The sequence below is a fragment of the Dermacentor albipictus genome, chromosome 7 (genome assembly GCF_038994185.2).
Source record: "Dermacentor albipictus isolate Rhodes 1998 colony chromosome 7, USDA_Dalb.pri_finalv2, whole genome shotgun sequence".
In the NCBI taxonomy this organism is placed as follows: Eukaryota; Metazoa; Arthropoda; class Arachnida; order Ixodida; family Ixodidae; genus Dermacentor; species Dermacentor albipictus.
In genome coordinates this window covers 114,572,381-114,590,538 of record NC_091827.1, presented here as the reverse complement: position 1 = coordinate 114,590,538, position 18,158 = coordinate 114,572,381, and the positions used below count along the sequence as shown (strand labels likewise).

General features: G+C 42.9%; 1 protein-coding gene across 5 annotated transcripts in view; it reads right to left on the bottom strand.

Moving 5' to 3' along the window:
• Positions 1–243: 243 nt before the first annotated feature.
• The window catches only part of Klc (kinesin light chain), a 184,294-nt gene continuing 166,379 nt past the window's right edge, over positions 244–18,158 (bottom strand). For 4 of the 5 annotated variants that reach the window (XM_070522619.1, XM_070522616.1, XM_070522620.1 and 1 more), the window contains exons 9-11: positions 15,499–15,623; positions 6,526–6,571; positions 244–3,351 (exon numbers count right to left, since the gene is read on the bottom strand). In XM_070522619.1, coding sequence (XP_070378720.1) covers positions 3,271–3,351; positions 6,526–6,571; positions 15,499–15,623 — 252 coding nt within the window. In that variant the 3' untranslated portion in view covers positions 244–3,270. The remainder of the gene's footprint in view (positions 3,352–6,525; positions 6,572–15,498; positions 15,624–18,158) is intronic. The other variant, XM_070522622.1, reaches the window with a different exon arrangement.

The following is an 18,158-nucleotide window of genomic DNA, read 5'->3' as shown; positions in this document are numbered from 1 at the left end:
GCGAAAGACAGGCAATCTCTTCAGGAGAACTGCCTGTCTAAAATGGAAGCTCTACGGAGTTAGTGACCAAATTTCAAAGCAACAATAATCGCATTTTGTGGCTTGACTGCAGTTAGCACGCTATTTGCCTACATCAATGTGTTACCAGAGACCACTATGTCTGCACAAATTCGGTCTGCACGAAAAATGAGGTGTTCGCAATGCTTATACCAAGCGGCTAGATTTTCTACACACGCACAGACGTTGTGTGTAATACACTTTTTATTTCTCATACAAATGCTCGCACGGACACACACACAAGGAAAAAAAAATGGCTCACGCAGGCGCGCACATGTACATGTAAACTCTGTACAGCCTCTCTTGTCCGACAAGTGACGCTGCACGCAAGATAGCACGCAGTGCATACAACGCATGGTGCAAAAAAAATGCACATACATGCCCAAACAAGAGCACACAGCGATCGTCAATTCGTTAAAACAAGGAAAAAAAGAAATTATAACAAAATAAATAATAACAAAAAAGACGAAAAAACAAACTGTCCTGCTCTTCTCACAAAGTCCCCGTGGTAGGGACACGACAAGCATCGCACCATGCCCGTCAGCAGCATTACCGATAGGAACCAAGCAAAAAGGTGTCATCTGCCCCCTCTTTGCAGACTTGTTATGCAGCAAAGCCCACATTGATAAACAGCATTGCTCCAATCACAGAGCTCTACGATTTCTTAAACGGAATGTTAAGAGAACACTGCAAGCACTTCTCTCGTGAAGACATATTTCTACAGACGCGAAGGCTGGCCAGCCACATGGTAGGACCAGTGTATGTTGTAACGAAGCATGCATGCAATGTGGCATACAAGCTTAATACATAAACAGCGGCTGCCCACAAGGTTTGTAAGCACTTTCGATTCCTCAATTCTCTTACAGGCATATCTCACAGGTGTAATGCACAAGATCCTGCTACTGTTTCTGCAATACAACAAGTTGCTGTGACTTCACCTGGAAGTGTAGTTTATACCTTTTCATTTAAAAATGCCATGGCCTAAATAGCATACCTCATGTCATTTGCGTCAACATGCGTCTTTGGTCAAGTGAGGCTACAATTCACCTGTTTCGAAGCTTCAGTGTGAGGAAATGCAAAATCGTGTTTGCCGTGATAACACTGGTGCAGCAGTACCACGGATAACCTGCAGGAATAAAAATTTCAATATCACAAGCACCGGATGGCTGGATGGAATGTCGTAATATAAGTTGCAATTTGCTACATTTTGTAGACCACACTGCTCGACTATTACAAGCAACTTTTGAAATTTGTTGAGAGAATTGCTAAACAAACTTTTAAGTTTCTTGTGCATATTGTCAGGTCAGTGACACACTAGGGGGCTCCTATGTCATGCAGCATGCTTCCACAACGAAGCACGTGCAGCACGTAGAGCTAGCACTGCCCTTAATTTTCACAAGACCAACAAGATGAGAATGCAACATGCCGTGTGGCATACATGTCATTTTCACCAGCTGTCTTTTTTAACAAGGAGCACAAACTTTAAGCGGACCTCAACTGGCATTTCATTTCCTTTATTACAAGAAACTGAAAGGGAGAACCTCTGTGAGTGAAACATCAAGCAGTCATCACTTACAAGTGACCAAAAGCTCGTCACAGCTTCCTTTATCTATATGTCATCACACAGTCAATAACACACACAGCTTCAGTCTCTGTCAGTGGTGTATGCACATGTTCTGTACAGTCAATGCTCTTGTGTGATCACAACATTGTGTCCTGCTCGTTCATCCACTAAACAATCTACTGTCCTGTAGGAACATGCACTTCGAAATATTTCATCAAATTCATTATCAAGTGGTAAAGAGCACACTTCAAATGGCAATTCCTAAAATGTGAAAGCACCTACAGTGCCATACACTCCATCGACAAATTTTGCAAAATCCATTAGCAGCAAAGAAGAGCATGCTTCAGGTGACAATTTCTAAAATGTGAGGCACCTCAGGCACATGCAGCACTACACCAGTTCATTTAATGTGCCTTCAGTGCTCACGCCTTTACACTGTAACAGTTTTAAACTCTCTTCAAAGGCTGATACTGACTTTGCTAAAAAGTGTGGAGAATGAAGTAACCATAGTACAAGTACTATTCAGCACTGGCACCTAGTATTCTACACTGTGCAAGAAGCATAATTCAGCAAAAAAGCGTAGCTACTATGATGTTTCCATGATTACTTAATGCACAGTCAAGAGCTCCCAAAAAGGACAATTAACATCCTGATTAGTAGTTCAGATTGAAGATTGCAGCAAGTCAATGCTTCTGTAATATAAAGTTGCCCTCCAATGACCTTTACTCTGATTTAACTAAAAATTACCATAAAAGTAAGTACAATATGTCATGATCTTTAAGTCAGCCCACCTCATCAGTGTAAAACAATTTTTTTCATAGCAGATGCTTGGCTCCTTTCATTACATCAGTAAAATACAAATATGAATGGACTGCGTGTGTCTTAACGCTTTTTTTTTTTTCAAACCCAGCCCGATATATTATCCACGGAAACATATGTGAGAGCTAAGCAAACATCTAGTGCAGATACACATGGTTGCAGTAGTAAAGGACGAACCTACTGTGAGCGCATCTATGAAGTCTCAATATTTTGTGAACAAAGCACCAGTGACAGGCAAAGCACAGAAACATCCTAGAATGATCTGAATGCACCAGCCTTCAAAGCAAAATTTAGTACACTACTCTTGTGACAGCAGACTTGGCCACTACAACATCTCACAATGGTCTGTCTTCAAAACTTCAGAGAAAAAGCAATAAAATACAATAGGCAAACATGCGCTAACCATCACACTTTGCCACCAAGCTGCCAAACATGTCCCCCACAGGTTTCTCTTTGGGTTGCCGATTAGAAAGGGCTGCCACCTCTCTCTTTTTTTTTCATCTTTTCACCGAGACGAATAATACGATGTGCCCACCCAGTGCAAAGCTATGCCATGCCACTGAGAAGCCTCTCTGTAGTGCGCGTGGATTACACATAAGCAACTGTGAGCTAGCACTCGGAAACAGCGTTCATCCGTTGACAACGTAAGTACACTGTCACACTGCCTCTTAGTTGGGCCCGTTGTCCGTTCTCTGGGCTAGATGCGTTCCGAGGGTGCCCGACTTTGCAAACTCCTCTTCCGAGTGGTGTGCGTTGCCGAAGAAAATGTCCCCCCCAGTCGTTAAAAAAAGCAAAGGCTGCACAGGGGACGACTGGTGCTTCGCAGGTTGCTAGAGATCTCCCTTGCTGGCGGAGCGAAGCTGGTCTGAGCTTGCAGTACGCGGGCGCATGTTTATCAGGTTGCTCTTGGCCTGTGCAGAGCAGCAACAGAAAAGCATGACATGAGCTCAGCAGAACATTAACCAAATAAATTTGCATTAGGAACCGGCACTATGGCACTCTGGGATGGCAGTAAATTAAAAGGAAAAGCTTTTAAACGTTTCTCTACATTCAACATTCCAGATTTCTGCAAACCAGAAAAAGCAGATTGATCAGACTTAAGTGCAAAATTTGCATGCGGCTGAGACACTATAAACAGCATGCTTGTCTCTTACATGAATGTCTTGCTTTAGGGGTTTAACACACTCGAGCAAATCATAGCCTATGAGATATGCTACAGTTTGTGACTACAGATTCATTTCGCACAATGGGTATCTTATTGTGCATGCAAAGCAAGATATGCAAGCGCTTTCGCACTCCACTCTCGTTGGAAACCGGTCGCCAGAGCTGGAAATCAAACCTATGATGTCATGCTCAGCAGCAAAATGCTGCTGCTTTGAATCTACAGTGTTAGCCTCGCTGGCTGTGAAAATGGAACTCATTCAATTTCACAAGATTCCTTTATGTACACGGTGCTTTCCCCGCTAATATCGCTGCCCAAAATGTACATTTGGCTGAGTTACCCTGACCTAAGGAAGCTTCAATGGAGGCCCAATGTAGGACCTGAAAATAGTGTTGCTTCTGTCACAACAACATGCACACCCGCCGCAGTTGCTTAGTGGCTATGGTGCTGGGCTGCTAAGCATGAGGTCGCAGAATTGAATCCCAGCCACGGCGGCCGCATTTCGATGGGGGCGAAATGAGAAAACACCTGTGTACTTAGATTTAGGTGCACGTTAAAGAACCCCAGGTGTACCAAATTTGGACCACCCAGATGGGCCAAATTTTGGGAGTCCCCCACTACGACATCTCTCATAATCAGATTGTGCTTTTGGCACGTAAAACCCCTAATTTAATTTTTTAATTTTAACAACAAGCATGTTCGTAGGTACAATTTTACAACCGCACAGTACAAAATGTACAAAGCGTATTTATCAGAATAATTGGGCACATAACGCCTTCGCAAGAGTGAACTGCACAAACAACATTTCAAGCATTTTAAAAAGCATATTTAGGACTAAAGGAACATTACATTGGGAAACTTGAAAGCAGGAGACTGTCTCAAATAACAAACTTTTCTCATTGCAAACAAACAACAAAGCTTGAAAATGTTTTAGCAAGCCCACCACCACAAAGCTTTGGGGGTGTGCAAATATTTGAAACTTTCGAAAAACTAAGCAAATAGGGCCTTACTTGATTTGGTCTTCCAACAGTATAGTCACTATTCATAAATGGGAATATTTTTCGAGTACATTGCAACTGTTTCAAAATGTAAACTCCATTCAAATAAACATAAAATTGGAGCATGAATACGATTAACTTTCAACCCCGCAGGCATAGTAAAGACATAAAACATGAGAACTTGCATAGTGCAGTAGGCTAAGTCCCCTATGTAGCCATACTTTGCAGGCTGTACAGCAATAATTTACACTCTTTGAAGAGCCCCGCGCATGTGAAGAAACTACTTGTTTGCTCCTAATGTTCCAGTTGTGCTTTTACTAAAAATTTTTGATAATGCACTATGTAATGACAGAAACTTGCTAACGTTAAAAGGCCCCTCACGAAGCCCCATAGCAAATTTTGATTATATGCTAAATGTCGTTATGTGTCCTCCAGGGAGCGTTCTGCTGCAAAAAGTTTTCACATTGAGTCATTAATAGCCGAGATATAAATATTTCAGTGCCGCGAACCCATGATATCACAAGGCAAGCTCCACTGCATAGCAAGACACTCTCCCCACTTGCCCCATCTAGCCTCCGCAAGCGAAATTCCTTCCTTGTGTTCTCCCATACCAGACCTCGAGGATCGCATGATGGCTACATCTGAGGCACCACCTTCATTTTGTTCTCCTCACTTTTTTTTCAGCACTGTGCACTTCCGTTGACTAAACCGCTGACGGTGTTGCATGCGAGCTGTTTTGATGTCTCATTTCGCACAGCACACAATTTTGTGCGCTGTGTACAAGGACCCATGACTAGCAGTATGATTCAGTGCTACATAAATACTGGGGCAGAACAAGCGGATAGTAGAGCATGATCACGCGTTGGAACACAGTAGAAAATGGCATAGTTTTGGTACCTGCGCACCTTACTACACGACCGTGGGAACAAGCAGACAAAGCGGAAGTACATCTCTCTTGCTTCGGTGTGAAAACAAAAAAAACATGCAGACATTCCGTTTGTGTGTTTTATTATTTCTCTAAACTTCAACTCATCAATTCAAGCAACAGATCACACAAACAACAGATGTTGCCTTGAATAATTTTCGAAGTCACATGTCACCACGAGTGACATCACACTGCGGACCCGACTATGTAGGTGTAGGGACACGACTACGTCACCATATGGCTTGGAGCGCAGTTACCGTGAGAGAAAGGGAAAACACCATTCGGATTGAAATTCCAGACCTTTCCGTGGCGTGTAGTGATGTAATTCTTTGCAAACACGATCGTCAGTGCGCATTGTATGCTCTGCGCTTGTCGGCTCAAAATGGCCAGACCTGGTGAGGGGCCCTTTAAGAATACTGGAATGTGAACATCGTTAATTTTAATTGTTATAATGGCTGTTCACTATCTGAAAATTATTAGAAAAGTATTCAATTCGCTTCTGGCACTATTCGATTCATATCTGATTCTGTCTCAGTAATCATTATTCGCACACGCCTACTAAGCTTTACACTGTAATTTCCAATTTATGAAATATATGTGCTCTGCTGCTATTCATGCGGCCTTACTCACGACATCAAAAAAGCATTCGGAATAGCTCAACTAGTGCACACACAAACAAAGAAAGAACAGGACAGCATTGTGTGTGCCCTGGTCCAGTGTAATTTAAGAAATCTTTTTGCTCGATTCTATTCCACTCTTAACGTCTGCAGTTCATGATGGCAATGTGAGGCAGAGCGGCACTCAGACCACTGACAAAGCATGATATTCAATACCATTAGAATAAATTTGTTACATTATCCCAGCCTTGTTTTCCCTCCACGTACGCTTACTAGTTTCGCTACACTTGAACTCCTTGGTGATGACATGCCGACAAGTCAAACTTACAATGTCAGCTGTAACACACTGGTCATGCTGATGATTCTGACATGCATGTTCTCACCTGAGGGTCTGTACTAAGGGCGCACATGGAACTGGCGCGCTTCATTCTGAGTGGAATAAAAAGAAACAGAGAAGCAATAAAAACAAAAGGTTCACTCCTACAGCATCCTTTCTGGCTGCTTCCAGCTTTTCCGTTATTACTCCCCTATTCAAGACAATCACAAGTTTCCTCTTGGAAACACAGCTATACATTGTATCAGCATCACACATAAGTCTGAGTGCCTAAAGAACCATATGCACTCCTGTGACTAGTTATCAATCAAACAATAGCTGAAGAAGCACCAAATAACATCTGTGGATGTGTTACAAGTAGGCTAGGATAAAGTACAGGGTTAACTAACATTTGTGGTGTTCAGTGACTACAAAGGTTGCCCATGTAGTATCACATTACAGTACAGCACCAATCAAGCATTCTGCCAAGAAACACTGTGTTGTTGAGATCTGTCAGAACAACACTATCTACTACAAACTACAATTTCATTGTACTGCCTATTCTAAATTCACACAGACTAACACTTCTTTTATTCCCAGAAAAAACTGTCCCAATATTACGTATCTTTGATGTTACTGATGGCTTATGTGTTGTAATTGTTGGTGCCATGCGAAGGCGAACTGTGAAGCTTGATTTTTATCGATAACTGCAGGACACCGACAGAAAGTAAGTCCTAGAAATACATAGGGCAAAATAATCATCTTTTTTTTATAATTAAGCGAGGACAAAAGCTAAATTTGAGGTAGAGTTTATACTTTTGATAGAGGAAAGGGTAAATGAAAGTCAAATAAGAGACAACTATGTTGTCAGTGGGAGCCCATTTACAACCCCCGCATGATGCATGCGATGCTCTATCAGTTAAGCTGTGGTTATCAGCACGAGTATGTAAATATGCATGAAAGTGGATGGCAGGAGAGCCACTGTTATAGCTCAATTAGCAGAGCACTGCTTATATCATGCTGAAGTTAGGGGTTCGGATCTCACAAGCAGCGAAGATGTCTTTTCCTTCACTTTCAGCTCCCCTTTTCTTTATTTGAAATATGCATTCACAAAAAAAAAGCACAATTTCTTCTATATTTTCCTTGGCATCACCATTGGCTTCTTAACAGCAAGTTCAACTAAGGCACACAAAGCTGCAATTAAAACAATTTCGTTTCCTTTGGCTGCGAGTCAAAAAGCATTAGCAGCGACATATTTGTTACTATACAGTAATTAACTGTGGTCGAACAGGGAATGTCCCTGGAGCCAACGCTTTGACAAGGGGACTTGTCTACATCAGGGCAGACTCTGATGAAGAAAAGGCCCCATGTCAAAACATTGGCTCCACCGAAATCCATATCTTCAACCGCTGGTGATTACTCTGAGTGTCCACCTTCCAGTGAACCACTCTCTCGTTTTGGATTGTTACTACACAGGGCCTCTCTGTTGTCCCCTCAGCGACAACACTCACACAACACAAAAACATTTCTAACTCTCTGCAGTTTAAAATAAATGACACAACATGTCCCCCTACCAGCACTGTCGATGTTCTGTATGTCTCTACTGCTCCGATATACAGTATTCCATAAATGGTAGCATAATACAGACAGACTACAACTGTCGGGTTTCATCAAGAGTCATTACAAAGAAGCATGGTGCATTTAGCAGCAACCACAAACTTAACATGCCTTCAAGACAAAAAAAAATGATTTGTAGCATGCACACAACAATGGCCACAGCTTTTAGTGCCCTGAATGTGCATCATCTTTATTTTTCATCAATGCCAGAGCATCGACTTACCCTACATATACAGGCCCACTTTGGTCATTTGAAGGGACTACCGGCACAAAGCCAGTGGTGGGAGCAGGTAGGCAGTGCTTACGTAAGTAATGTGTCACCCAAAAAAGGGGGTCTTTTCCTTGGTTAATGTGTAATACAATTGATGTATGATGTGGCATGTACAGTACAGGCCACTGTTAAAGGGAACACTAAATTAGAATTTTGGTACTGATTACAGAACAGTTTTGATATGAGCATGCCAGAAATAATTTTTTACCTATGTACAAGCCTTCCTAACAGATCATATCAAATGCTCTTCACTTATGAAGTTGATGATGCATCTAAGCTATGTTGATTTAAGTACTAATTAGATGTTCTCTTTCAGAGTGGACAGTACTATACCATAGTCGCTACACCTACCTTTTGCTCAATCTATTATAGCACTACAGGCAGAGCAAGGCTGCTGTAGCTAGGCAGCTACACTGCTAGCTTGGCCTAGAAAATGGCCAAAACCTGATCTTGCTACTGCTTTTGCTTACGACCACAGCTCCAGTACAACAGCATCGTAGTGAGCCAGAGATGAGTGAATGACAGCTGTTGCAGTACAGGTTACAAGGTCACCCTCATCGTACACCACGCTGCAGCTCCGTGCAAATGTGAAACAGCTGCCCCCAGATGTTAGCAAGTCAAGAAATATGTTAGTAGGCGCACAGAAGAAAAAGCGCAAAGGCAGCAAGCAAGTCCTAAGAAAACGTAACAAGAATACCAATGTACGCACACACACATTAGACGTCGCACACATTGCCCTCGCTTCAGCCCCTGCAGACTTTTCGAGACAGCAGAAGCTATGACCAAGACCAGCACATACGCAGAGCCAGGTGAGGCGCAGGATTCATTAACACTGGACATGATGTATACACAGATACACTCATTCAGCAAAATGCTCAATACATGGTGCGACATGCACGCTGGAACGTTAGAGATGGTATTGACTAAGGATGACTTCGCGCTAATGGGTTTGAGCTGCAAGTCCTTGTAAACGAGCAGCAGTTTCTCTTTTCTTTACTTCGAGTAACTGCTCAAGGCAGTAATGAAGCAGGTCTTTAAGCACCAGCATCGGCACTGTGGTACTGACTGGTTAATCCTGCCACTATTATGGACACACAACACTAAGACACGCTTGTCCTACGTGCTTAATTTACAGTAAATGTTCAAAAATGTTGGCTGTTGCCATGCTATCACAATTCTTGGCTTTCATCTGCCTTTACAAATGTGGTGCAGTGGAAGAGGTGCAGCAAATAATGGGACTGATGTGAGGCACCACGATGGTGAGTCAGGAAACGTGCCCAGGAGATTCACACAGTACACATAAAGAATGTTAGAAACCACTGTTGGAAATTTTAGGGTGCATTCGCATGCATTTGAAGTTATGGACAGTCCATATCTGGACACATTCACAATTTACATGAAAAACTGACCTTACAGTTTAAAATCAACACAAACCATGGTAGACAGGCTTGTGCTTGTAGCACTGTTATAGACAGCAAAAGCGTCATGTTTGTGTCAACTGAACAAAAGGCAGCAAAGGCCTAGTGCAAAGTCTCACTGTCCTTTGCACCTAAACTGACTGTCTAGCCACCTTAGATGCATTCGATCTGCAGTGACAGGTCAATGCTGTTTAAATGGAACATGCGCTAGCTAATGATGACTTTGGGATTCTCCCCCTGCTTCCTTTCCCTTGAACTCGTGCGTCTGTGTTTGACTCGGGCAGTGCAGCGGTATGAGCCTCATCCCCCAATCATGGGGGCTGTTTGTTTGTTATGACAGTGATTGCAATGATATGATGATACAATGGTGCACTACAGCCTCTGTTGCTTTTGCGCCATAAAATCCTACATAACTATGACAGGATGATGATTTAGATAGCACATTAGCAATACCCATGTTTGTGATGGGTTAATGTCGCCTTCCATGGCGCATCTTACTTAGCAAGTGTGGACTGCACTTTTCATGCTTGGCAAAAATAGTTTGTTTGGCCAATTGGTTAGTTGATGGAGTTTAACATCTCAGAACAACACTGGCATTCTGAGAGATGTCAACTCAAGGTTATTTTGGACTGCCTGGTGGTTTTTAAGATGTGCGCTCAGAGCCTGGTGCAGAGGTACTCTTGCATTCTGCCCCCGTCAAAATGCAACCATCGTGTGCAGGAGTTGAACCCTCGACCTTGTGCTCAGCAGAGCACCACAGCCGGTGAGTCACAGAGACATGTGGTCCCTTTGGTGAGGATGTAGTCTGAATGCGAGCAATAATAATCTCCCTATATTTGTCTGCTTCTGAACATCCCTCACCAATGTTCATGATGTGAACTTTGTTTTTCCTAAATAAGCGAAACTAGGCAACTCATTAGTCTAGTTAAAAACCACAACATTCTCGTTAATGAGCCATTGAGGTTCTTCGGTGCCTGTGTGATCCATCACAGAAACTTCTTCAAGGTATGTGGAGGAATGAAGTGCAGATAAACCACCGAAGCATGTATTCTCATGTTGCTACTAAGTGCAAAAGTGTTACAAAGCAAAGCTTTGCAACACATTTAACATTAACTTTTAAGCACATTAAAGAAGAAACTGACACAAAAATGTTGGCTTGGTTTCTTCTTCCTCTGTTAAATAGCTGCTAACTCAGTAATCATAGCATGACCCCTCAATTACTCACATGTGCTACAAACCATGAATCATAACATCTTCCAATGTGGGAAATTTTAAAAGCATTCCAAATTGTTGGCATAGGGTTTGCTTACAATTAATTTCTGTAAGCCTCGAAAATTGGGGGATAGGAGGCTCAAGTGGTATCGCTAATATGTAGGTTGGTGCAGTAGTTAAAACTGCATCGTGATCACCTTGTTGAAAGATTTAGATGATGGTATGAAACGGGACAGAAGGGTGAAGGGCTCTGCGCATTCTAACCAAAGTGACAGCCAATTTCCCACAGCGGGTATAAGCCACTAATTCTGAGAACGACAGCAGCAGGGGACCATGCTTATTATCCTGCATGCCATGCGGAGGACTGCAGAATGAAAGATGAAAAAAATTTGACAGAGAGACTTAAGACCATTTAATGGAGGAATGTGTGAGCATTATAGTTCCATTGGTGAAATGTTTTCTTTTTTTTGCGTGATTTTTGTCCGTGCAAGCTCTCGCCTGCATTCTAACCGTGCGTCAGTAAGGCCAAATGAAAACACGCCAAGCATCTCAACGCGCTCGCTTGCCCGCAAGGAGTTCATAAAAGTGACATGTGCAATGACGCACGCACTAGGCACACCTTTAGTAAACCAGATTCCCGGAGCCGCCTTGGCGTCGGGGAGCCATGCTCATCTCGCACTCTGGAGGCCCAGGTTCAATTGCCACAGAGACCGAAATTCACAAATTTTTTTTTAAGTGATTAATTATCTTTGCTTACAAGAACCTCCCAGAGAAATGCAATGTCAAGCCATTATTTTTTATGTGTTTTTATTCTTGACGGCATCTACCATTTTTGGTACCATCTCTCAGTCACACAGATTTTGCGTAATGGAGCATATAATGCTTTCACATTAAAAATGGTTTACGTGCCATGCTCCCAAGGTTTCAGGGAGACACTGTCATTGTGTGACTTGCGACCGTTGGGCCGGGCTGACTGGTGCATGCCTCAGCAGTTTGTAAACACTACCTCTGATTTTGAAGATGCACAGAATCAACTTGCAAGCAAACCCTATGCCAAAAGCCACGCATTTTGAAATGGTCACCTTAAAAAGGTAATATTTGTGATTTTTTTCACATTCGGGCAATTCTGACATGACACTGTAGTTACCAGGTTGACAGCTATCTGATAAATAAAGAAAAGGATGGAATAGAAAATTTTTGCGTCAATACCCCTTTAAGAGTGATCACACTTGAGAGCATTCATTGCAGCTCAAGCTCCCTAGGCAGCTAAACAATGATTTAATGATGATTTAGAACTTGTTGCTTTGCTCCAAATATGTTGCTGAAGCAGTAAGTTTACTGACTTGCCCAGGTAAGACATACAAGACCATACAGATTTTTCAGACACCTTGCAGTCACCTGAGACCACGCCAAAACCATGCACATTGCAGCTCTTGCCACAGTGTGCTTGCTTGCTGCTTATGTACAACTCAGTCCACAGAAAATGATGAACTAACAATTTAACAATCAAATAATAAAAAATAAGGAACTGCCCAAAAAGAAGTTAGAGACAGAGTGGAAAACAGGTTAGCTGTAGATCACGAAAAATGGTCACCACGTGCACCCAGGGATCCAGCATTCACCAAAGGCAACACTCTTGCAAAATGGTCGGCACAAGGAAGAAAGTGAGAAGATTGAAAAGATGCTAACTTCCAGTGTACAAGTGCACAGAATCTTGTATGCCCTTCACATACTTGCTATACACACCAAACCAAAATTGATTATGTCAGGTGTGCACAGAACAAGCACATGTAAATGAATGTTTTTAAAAGCCTAGTGAGTTCCTGCAAGCGATGCCTGATGAATGGCAAATCGTGTTAGCTTTCTGCAAAGCTTGGAGCCAGCATATAACAGCATGGCCCATACATGGGCAGCAAAGATATAAAAATGTGCAACTGAATAAAAATGCTATATTATTGGAATTAGGTTAATGGAAAAGCTTATAGGGTGTGTACATGTATAGGTGTATGACCAGTACACGTCGACTCAAATGAGGAATTTTGCTACGTTCCTTCTGCTTCCTCAGTTAGTTAACTTGTGCCCATACAAATCTATTACCAGTGTTGCTATCTTAGTACATTTTCAACAAGAATTAGGAGACTTTTGACTTGGCTGGACAATGTCGCTACGCGGGGAAGCAGGCTTGATGATATGGAAACTAGTACTAAAGAAATGGCACTATCTTGAAAAGTGGTGAACTGCCCTTGAGAACCTGCACTACATCCACTGCTCAATGAAAACAGCCTACATGAGTACCACTAAAGATGAAGCCAACGCTGACCGAATATTGTGTCTATGGGGCCCAATGTACTCCCAATGCTATCCATTGTAGAACCAATATTGGCTTGGCATTTTGTGTTGCTGGAGTAGCGAAATAGCAGCTCAAATTTGAAGGCACTGATGAGACACATACAATGATAATCAGTGGAACTCAACAGAACACCTCAGATTTCAAACATAAGAAAAGATGACACAGACAAAAAGGGGAAACTAACATGGTGCATTCTTGGAGACTGCAGCTTTACATCGTGAAAGGTTGATGGTGCAGCTAAGTTGGAGAAGACGGCAGCTTTTTCTAGCATCCCCACACACTGTTCCGCAGTTGCCAGAATAAACATTCTCTTAAAAAAATTACTTTGGCGAGATCAGTTGCACCCAAACACAGCCTTGAGCCACCACCTGGAGGCATCCAACATTTCATGGATGACAAATCCTGAACACGTCTACGGCTATGTCAACATGTTGGATTTCACTACCAGGTTTAAAATTTTCCAACTCAGCCTAGACAGAATCACAAAGAAGCTCTCTGTAACAAGACTGCAGCAGACTGGATTTCTCATAAGTTCCCCTCGAGCAGCTGGGCTCATGATACACAACCCCGAAATTTCATCAGGGATACAAAACACGATCCAAGAACTTGCAGAAACCCAAAGCATAAAAAAGGGATAATCTTTTGCCAAGAGAACATGGCTCCTCATCGGAAGTTACTGGACATTTTGACTATACGCTGGAAGTTGCAAACGGCCATCCAGCTAGTGTTCTAACTACAAAAAATTTGTTTAAGTGTTTAGTAGTGACGAAAGAAGTGGATGAAATGCATGCAGATGGTGCAAGGAGGTGAGCTGCTCTCCTTACAGCATGGTCTCTATCCAACTGCCTCACCAGCATCCACGAGCAGTGTTCCTCTGCTGCCTTCTTCCTTAGTGGAGCACTGGGTTCACACATTTGAACCATGACCGCCCCCTTCCTTTTTAACCTCTACCTTCCTTGCTGCGCAGCATGAACCAGTGCACACTTTGGACGACCTGCACTTCATGGAAATCCCCCAAGTTATTTTTGGTGCTGCTGGCGATTTGTGCACTACCGGAGTAATGAGTGACATGGTGGCAAGGCACCATCTGTGCTGGAGGGAACAGAGGGGCTCTATGTTCAGCTGTTGCCACGACGGCCAATCTAAGCAACAACACAATCGTCTGCTCTTTTTACCAACATTATGCCAGCATGTTTACAAAACATGCACCTTCTTTATAATGTGCCCGCTTGAGAGACAAGAAGTAGCACGCTTATCCCAGGCTCTCAGAGGCACAAAATCTCTCTCCTTTTCAATCTTTGTCAGGTAAGGTGATTCGGCATGGACTGCTCTTGGGACAAAGTGCCAGTGGTAGATCCCATAAGAACTTGACAAAAACCTGGGGCTGTTTGCTTGTGCATGACAAGCCAACAAGCAATGATGGGGTCACTTTATCCTATGGCCTCTGCGTGCCACAACTGGCTTTCAGGAAAAAATTATGTGCTGAAGTCACCAACCCATCTGCCAGCCCTTCGTGATAAAGTAGGAAACTTGATTGCTGTCCTCAGATCCAATTAGGTGTTATAACTTTGGGCTGGTCAGCTTAGGTGCAGCGGGGACACAAGCTAAAGACACCAGCTTGTTACTCAACTTGCATGTATGACAGAACAGCATTTTCTTCACATCGGCTATAAGTGTTCCATGCTTGAAAGTGTAAGGATACACAAGCCACAGCACTGCACTTTCCATGTCCCAGCCTTCCTTGCATATGGTTTGATTTTGATTCGACACATTCTTCAAAACCCAAAAAACTTGTAACAGGCAAATATGCCCTAGCTTTCCTTGGCACAATAAACTAAGTACGACTTATCTGTTGCAAATTGACAAACTAACTGAATGAATTACACATAGCTGTCCCATGTGTGGATCAAAGACCAAAGGGGAAGCACAGGTGGGAAGCCACAAGAACTGGCTTCCTCCAATGCAACTCACTGTCCACAGCACACCCATTGGCCACAGAGAGTAGTCCAAAATGATGCAAAAAAGACTCGTCCCTTTCTTAGTCCCACTGTTGGCATTGTGCAAACCAGACCACTTTCACTCGTAAAGGTTTTTCTCACACAGCCTCATTAAAAGCAGACAAGTGAAGACCTCACAAGCCAGGGCTGCTGACTGGGCCTTCCCCCCGGCACTTACCGTGCGGCGAGATCATCGTCGTGGGCAAAGTCGCTGCCCCTGAGCCTCTGCACCAGCTTTGCACTGCCGCGGCGGATGGAAGCCCGCAGCTTGCCCAGCGAGCTGCTCCGCTTCAATCGGCCGTTCTGAGGCCCCCGCCAAGGCCGAATCACAACGTCCCAGGGGGAAGGTGTTGGTGGTGGTGGGGGGTGCGCGGATGGTGGGAGAGAATAAAAACAAAAGAAGAAGGGGGACAGAGAGACCGAAACAGGAGATGGAAGGATGGAGAAATGAAGAGGCGTCAGCCAGTGGGACGGCACAGAGAAGGGGGACGCGACAGAATGCACGGTCAGGTCAGAGTGGAGAGCGACAGAAATGGGAGAGAGAGAAAGGAGGGACAGAAGGGGAGGAGGAAAGGTGTTAAAAGGGTGATCTGATTTTGTATTCGCAAGGAAAGGCAAAGAAAGGACGCGGTGCACAAACGCAGGCGCACCCTTTCACGCCCATGTCGCTTCCGCTTGCCTTTTCTTGCGAAGCGAAGGGGGTTAGGCAACCATGCTGTACTGCCCACCATGACGTGTACGTTCGTACAAAATGGCCACTCGCGGGTTCCCGAGTAAATGTGAAGATGAGAGAGCGGGACTGTTGAAAGATACCAGATCACTCCGTCGTCTGCAATGTCGATTTAAATTCACACATATATTGGCGGTATAGGAGAGGCTGAAAGTTTGAAAGCTCCCAAGTCTCTGACTAATGTATTATCATGCATGTCTTTCATGTCTTGTGAATAATGTGTGTCTTATCGACTTTTGCCATTTTTTGAAAACTCAAAAGGTTGGATCAGAGCTATTTGATATGTCTGTATACAACTACAAAATATTTTTCCATGCTTAAAAAGAAGCACTGAAGTTTACAAAACAAAAACAAACTGGCTGGTCATCTACAAACAAGTACCAGAAAAACATCTGTCTCACGATTTGCATCAAACATTGCACACCAATCACTTCAAAGAGAGGCTGCGAACTACAGCATGTTTTGAGACTTCAAAACAATGACTAACACCAGCTGTTTCCAACTTTATGGGCAAACAGTAAAACCTATAGCTAGAACTTATTATCACCTAATTTCTTAAAACTTGGTGTGCATGTACATGTTCTGTGTTGAACCAAAGCCAACTTTGGTATTCTTTAGCTGACTACGTATATTTTAAGAAAATGTCTTTCTGTTGTTTATATAATTATTTATACTACTTAATACTACTTAGTCCGCTGTCGACAATCATTATTGTATATACTAGCTGCTAACAATTGCAACAATTATGTATTTTTCCCCCACTCCCTTCTGTAATGCCTTCGGGCATTGAAGATAATGAAATAAATAAAAATAAATAAATAATTCTTTTTCTGGAATTTCGACACACTATTTTCATTTGAAACATTATGCTATGTCACCTGTTGACACTTTTACAAAGGTATAAAGTTGCTATAGTCACAAACAACTCAAAAGATAGTGGCACAAAAATGGTAGTACATCCCGAGGCAGACGCCATCATTGAGGGACTGGACATGCAATGTGGCGACCGTTAAAATGCAGTGACAAGCGTTGCCAGGTGAGATCACGATACAGCCATGATCAAGAGCATGTAATTGCTATTTTGAGCCAACTATTTCACAGTTGTGCTGAGTGCAAATGTGCTTTAATGCTTGTTAAGTAAGTTAGTATGAATTCTATGTCATATCAACCCTATTCGCATGGTGCGATACATTAAGGTAGCAAAATTTCCATATATAATTCTCTGCCTCATACAATTTTTCTATCCAAGCTATCCGGGAATAATATTTTGTAGGGTGCTTTTATTGGTGCCACCTGGTTTTATTTCTTGTGGTATTAACTGAAAACACTGAAGTGAACCTATCAGAAACATTGCATAATACTTTCCTATACGAGTAGAAGCTTAGCTTAAGATCTTGAGCGATATACCTAGCCTGAAAAAAGTTACAAACTCACGTCACATAAGCTATTTGGATGAGTAATCCTAGCCTATGTCGGAAAGCTTAGTGGAGCCCAGGAAAACATGACCGAAGATTCATCAGCATGCCGTGCTTGCAATATAACCACACTTATCAAATGTAACTTTCTGCATAAGGTGTTACAGCTATAGGATGAAAAGTAACTCCTAGCTTGTAAAAACAACCCAAACTTAAGTGTTATGCCGCAACAAAGTTGTCACATTCAGTTATGCCACATTGACTCAAGTGAGCAAAAGATACATAAAGATATAAAGAGATCACATGAAAGTTAATTACCTCCGTAGAGGCTAGACAGTGCTACTCTAAAATTATTTACTAATGAAGTGACACTGCAAGCACAATAATGCGAATGGGCCCTGCATGTTCAGGTACAGTCCCGTACACTTTAACAGCGAGCACCTACTTAAAAGTGCTAAGTTGTCTTTGCTGAATGCAAAAATGGACACCACAATGGGCACCATCATCCAGGCACTGAGAGAAAAAGCAGCTGACATGTGAACAATAGCTGGGAGCTCCCTGCAAAGTGGGGCCACCGCACTGCTAGAAAGAAACAGGCGCAATTTCGAGAGCAGCACTTGCAATGCAGTTTAGCTTGTGCACACGTTGTTGCAGTCAGCTAAGGACTGGTGGGGACTTTTGGTGCCATGCAGT